Source organism: Rutidosis leptorrhynchoides, chromosome 9 (genome assembly GCF_046630445.1).
Source record: "Rutidosis leptorrhynchoides isolate AG116_Rl617_1_P2 chromosome 9, CSIRO_AGI_Rlap_v1, whole genome shotgun sequence".
Lineage (NCBI taxonomy): Eukaryota > Viridiplantae > Streptophyta > Magnoliopsida > Asterales > Asteraceae > Rutidosis > Rutidosis leptorrhynchoides.
In genome coordinates, this window is record NC_092341.1 from 283,289,246 (window position 1) to 283,294,587 (window position 5,342).

General features: G+C 33.0%; 1 protein-coding gene across 1 annotated transcript; it reads left to right on the forward strand.

Annotated features, from left to right (window-relative positions):
- Positions 1 to 695: 695 nt before the first annotated feature.
- On the forward strand, positions 696 to 1,298 carry LOC139868824 (uncharacterized). The gene has a single exon (XM_071857168.1). The coding sequence runs from the start codon at positions 696 to 698 to the stop codon at positions 1,296 to 1,298; it is 603 nt and encodes a 200-aa protein (XP_071713269.1).
- The last annotated feature ends 4,044 nt before the right edge of the window (positions 1,299 to 5,342 follow it).

Genomic DNA, 5,342 nt, shown 5'->3' on the forward strand with positions numbered 1-5,342 from the left:
CATTTCATATTTTCTACCCATTCCATCATTTTTACCAGTGTTGTAAAAGTCGGCCGACTTGGCCGACGCGTCGGCCGATGCGTCGTTTTTTTGGGTTCTCCGTTCCGTTTTTTCTGAAAACGACTCAAAAGACGGTCAAAGCTAAAAGTTCGGTCAAAGTCTGTCAAAGACGGTCAAAGTTGGTCAAAAACGGTCAAAGTCAATCAAATTTTCGTCAAAATCTGATATATTTTAAAATTAGGGTTTGTTTTTTTTTTGAGCCGCTCTTTTCTCCATGTCCTTACTAATTATGTACTCGGTAACATTAATTGAGTTTGAAGTTTGATTGTTTTTATATTCAAGTTCTTATTTAAGAAATTTATGGTACATAATTATATATATATATATATATATATATATATATATATATATATATATATATATATATATATATATATATATATATATATATATATATATATATATATATATATATATAAAAGAAATTATTAATAAAGTCAACGATGGTTAACGACCGATGCGTCCACGACGCGTCCCCCGACTCGCCCGACGCCTCCTTTTTAGGTCTCGACCGATGCGTCCTCGACTCACGAGTTTTACAACCTTGATTTTTACACTCAAATAAAAAATATGAGTTCCAATAACAAAATTCCGATCCCGACATAAATATGGTATTATCGATCACGAATACCACTATGAATCGAGCACTCGAATTAATTGACGCGTTAGATGAATTAAGTGATAACGAAGAAGTTGAACCAATACCACGAGCACCTAGAAGATATTTACATAGAGATCGTCAGGGCCGTGCAACGGCTTTATGGAGTGATTATTTTTCCGACGATCTCACATATCCGGACGATTATTTTCGTAATCGTTTTCGAATGAGCAAACCTCTCTTTCTTCGTATATGTCAAGGTATTTTGAACTTTTCTCAAACTCCGGTTCCTTCGTATTTTATTCAAAGACGTGATGCTACCGGATTACTTGGTTTTAATATTGTTCAAAAAGTAACATCCGCCATACGTCAACTAGCTTATGCCGCTTCGGCCGATGTTTTTGATGAGTATTTGCATATGTGTGAACATACCTCATATGATTGTTTAAACAACTTCTGCAAATGTGTTTTTCACTTGTACGGACCCGAATATTTGAGAAAACCAAATGCACAAGATGTGCAACGTTTGACCACTAAACATGCTCAAATACATGGTTTTCCGGGGATGTTAGGAAGTATTGATTGTATGCATTGGAGATGGAGAAATTGTCTGGCATGTTGGAAGGGTCATTATACATGAGGTGACCATGGTTACCCGTCAATTATGCTTGAAGCGGTAGCATCGTACGATGGATGGTTTTGGCACGCTTTTTTTGGAACTACTGGATCAAACAATGATATCAACGTACTTAATAAATCCGATTTGTTTAACGACTTATTAGCCGGTGAAGCACCACCATATACGTATACGGTTAATGGGTGTACGTTTACTAAGGGTTATTATTTGGCGGATGGAATATACTCGGAATGGTCTACATTAGTTAAGTCGTTCAGAAATCCGATAGACCCGAAACAAAAAAAATTTAAAAGGTATCAAGAATCGGCAAGAAAAGATATTGAACAAGCATTTGGAATACTACAAGGCCAATGGCAAATTGTTCAACGTCTGGCACGACCGTATTATATCCTCAAAATTAGAAGAATTTTGTTAGCATGTGTGATATTAAATAATATGACAACCGAGGACAAGGGTCGTGCATTTTGTGGACTCGAGGATAATTATCGTCTGGTTCGACGAACACCAGGATCATTCCAAGAAAGGGTTGATGCGCATATGCGAGTAGACGCGGAAATAAGAGATGTGGGCATTCATCGACTACTACGAGATATGCTAGTAGAACCCATACATAATCTTCCACCTAATTATCGCATACAAGATAATCACTGCAGGACACAACTTCCTCATGCTGTTGGTGTTGCTTATTTCTCAAAATGGAGAAAGATAATGTACGTGTTCATAGCTCTACATGTGAGGTACAAATGTAATTTTTATATTGTCCATTTGTAGCAAATTTAAGCTGGCGCTGGCATATAAAAGAGACAAATATATCTTGCTTTATAAAGACATCTATAACACTAATAAATGATAATCACAGATAATCCTATCCTGACAAGGATTTCAAGAAAAAAAGACCATGGACAATGGGCAATGAGCATACAATTTTGCGTGCTTGAAAGATATGTTGTTGGGTAATATATAACGATTTGGTGAACTAGCTATGTGTAACCTTTACTTTGATAACATTATACTGTAAAATATAAATAGACATGCTTTTACATGTAGGTATTAATTTGGTTTCGTAGATTTTACATGCATTCAAGGATTACGTTAAAATTCTCATTATAGGTGTCAATATGGGGGCCTTTTATAATTAGTCAAGTGGGTAATATAATACGTTAAGATTCTTATTATATGTGTCAATATGGGTGATTTTTTTGTTTATATTTTTAAACATTTGAAATGTTATATTATTTATTTGTGTTATCATTGAAAGCAATTTATTACAATATGTAGGTTTTTGGGTTTAGGGTTTAGATTCTATGTTGGGTTCATATTTTAGGGTTTAGGGTTTAGGGTTAGGGTTTAGAGTTTTTAGGGTTTAGGGTTTAGATTTAGGGCGTAGGGTTTAGAGTTTAGGTTTAGGGTTTAGCGTGTAGGGTTTAGGTTAGGGTTTAGGGTTTAGATTTAGGCTTTAGGGTTTCCAGTTTAGGTTTAGGGTTTAGGTTAGGGTTTAGATTCTAGGGTGTAGGTTTTTGGGTTTAGGGTTTATATTTTAGGGCTTAGGGTTTAGGGTTAGGGTTTAGAGTTTTTAGGGGTTAAGTTGGTTTAGGATTTAGATTTACGGTGTAGGGTTTAGAGTTTAGGTTTAGGGTTTTAGGTTTAGATTTAGGGTTTAGGGTTTACATTTTAGGGTTTAGAGTTTAGGTTTTGGGTTTAGATGTGGGGTTTAGGTTAAGGTTTAGGGTTTAGATTTTAGGGCTTAGGGTTTAGGGTTTAGGGTTAGAGTTTAGATTTAGTTTTTAAATCAAAGGATTTAGAAGAGTTTGGGGTTTAAGGTGCAGGGTTTAGATTTTAGGGTGTAAGGTTTAGATTTTATGGTAATAGCCAATAATTTTAGTTTGGAGATCTCAATTACAGATTATACATGGAAATAGATTTAGCTAGGGAACTGATCAAGGGGCAATATTGGACTGTACTTCAAGAGTTTGATCGGCTACAAATAGAATTAGAAGACGATGTAGTGTTTCAAGGGTGGAGATAAGGGAATATCGAATTCTCACCACTTATAAGTACTCCATATTTAATTACAACTGCTACTCGGGTACCCTTCCTAGCATAGATTCAAACAAATTATGTTACTAGATTCAAACAGATTATGTTTGGCCATCAAATCAACAAGTATGTGAGAAAACTCTTTTAAGAAAAGAAAATACGTGTTTAATGAGAATGCTTATTAATTTTTGTTTATAGGATTATGTGGATAAGTTTATTCATTTGAATAATGTTATTCTTATAACTCAGCCGAAATCCCGTTACTAATGTCAGAGTTAGTTATCTCTATTGTTATAATGTCTTTTATCATACTACCAGAATAGTCATAAAAAAGTTGGAAAAAAAACATTGTTGATGATCTTTTAAGTCATTAAGTTACTCATAGTTTTGTTTTTAAACATTTCCACAGTAAGAAGAAAAAGTGTATACATCGGAGTGAATATCAGGGCACGTTTTCATTCCAACTCCTATTGAAAGACGAGTCCTCCACTTATAGGTATTAATTATGTTATATAGTGTCTATTATTACATTATTTTTTGGTCTTTTGTGATTTTAGCCATTTACATGCAATTTCTATGCAACATGAAGAAGCAAATATACCAACAACAATAGCCGATTATTAATGTATTCAACATTAGAAACAAAAGGCAGATGACAAAAGGTAGAAGATGTTGTAATACATATATTTACCTTCTACAAGCAATTTTATAAAAGTATTGGTTGTGTACCCTTACTACAACTTTAATGTCAAGTAATTTGTGTTGTTAACCTATTAGCAATTATTAACAAAATACCGGTGCAACGCACAACCCATTAATATTATTGTGTAAATTTCATAGTAGTACAGTATCTTGATAAAAGTATCTGTTGTTGGTAAAAGTATTTGTTTCGACTTACTATATGCAGGTACCTGGTATGCAAGCCACCACATGACACCCAAAAAGATATGTTTGAAGTGTATCATATTCTTTTTCATGTCTATTGCATATCATATACTCCGAAATCAAAGAAAAAATACGAGTACATGAAACCTTATGTTTTACTTTATGACAACAATTGTTTTTAACCAATCCCGCGAATTCGCGGTTATATTCCTGGCGGAATGAATGTTAGCCTTTTTTACAGTGTTAGACTTTCAATTTTATTGTATAAGTATTGTTTTTAGGGTCAAAAAACCTACATTGATTATAACTCAGGTAACGCTAATTATACAACTGAATCAGTTTATTATAAACCTAACAAATACTATACAAGATATAGTACAAGTCAATGGTGATTCATCCCTAAAAAATCTCCGCGAATTTGTGCATCTATATAATGGGTCAATTCTTGTGACGCTCATGCTATGAAATAGTTATATATATATATATATATATATATATATATATATATATATATATATATATATATATATATATATATATATATATCTATTTAGTATTTCCATCCATGATAAAAAAAATCATTTAATTTCAGCCTCGTATGTACTTTTACTCATAAGCATTTCTTATTACAACCATTTGATAGTTAGATATGTGCAACGTATTATGAAGTCCATTTATGTTATTGAATATACTACAACCCTTTGTGGTTTTTCTAATATTGTTCACTAGTGAATAAACATTTTGTACCAGTCTTTAGTCGATTTTCTTTTCGAAATCGGCTAAATCCATACGACACACAGAGGTTTGGTTATTTCTTCGACTTTTCTTGTTTCAACGTCCATTTGTATCTACGTCATGCAAAATTAAAACACGAAACTCTTTTACCACTACGTAGGTGAAATGTCCCGTTCATATCGATTATAAACGTTTCATATTAATTGATTTCGTTGCGAGATTTTGACCTCTATATGAGACGTTTTTCAAAGACTACATTCGATTTTTAAAACAAACCATAACCTTTATTTTATCGATAAAGGCTTAAAAACATTACGAAGATTATCAAATAATGATAATCTAAAATATAGCGTTTTCACACGACCATTACATAATGGTTTATAATAATAT

Bases quoted from the DNA above. Each gene is read 5' to 3' on its own strand.
- LOC139868824 (XM_071857168.1), top strand. From the start codon at position 696: ATGAATCGAGCACTCGAATTAATTGACGCGTTAGATGAATTAAGTGAT.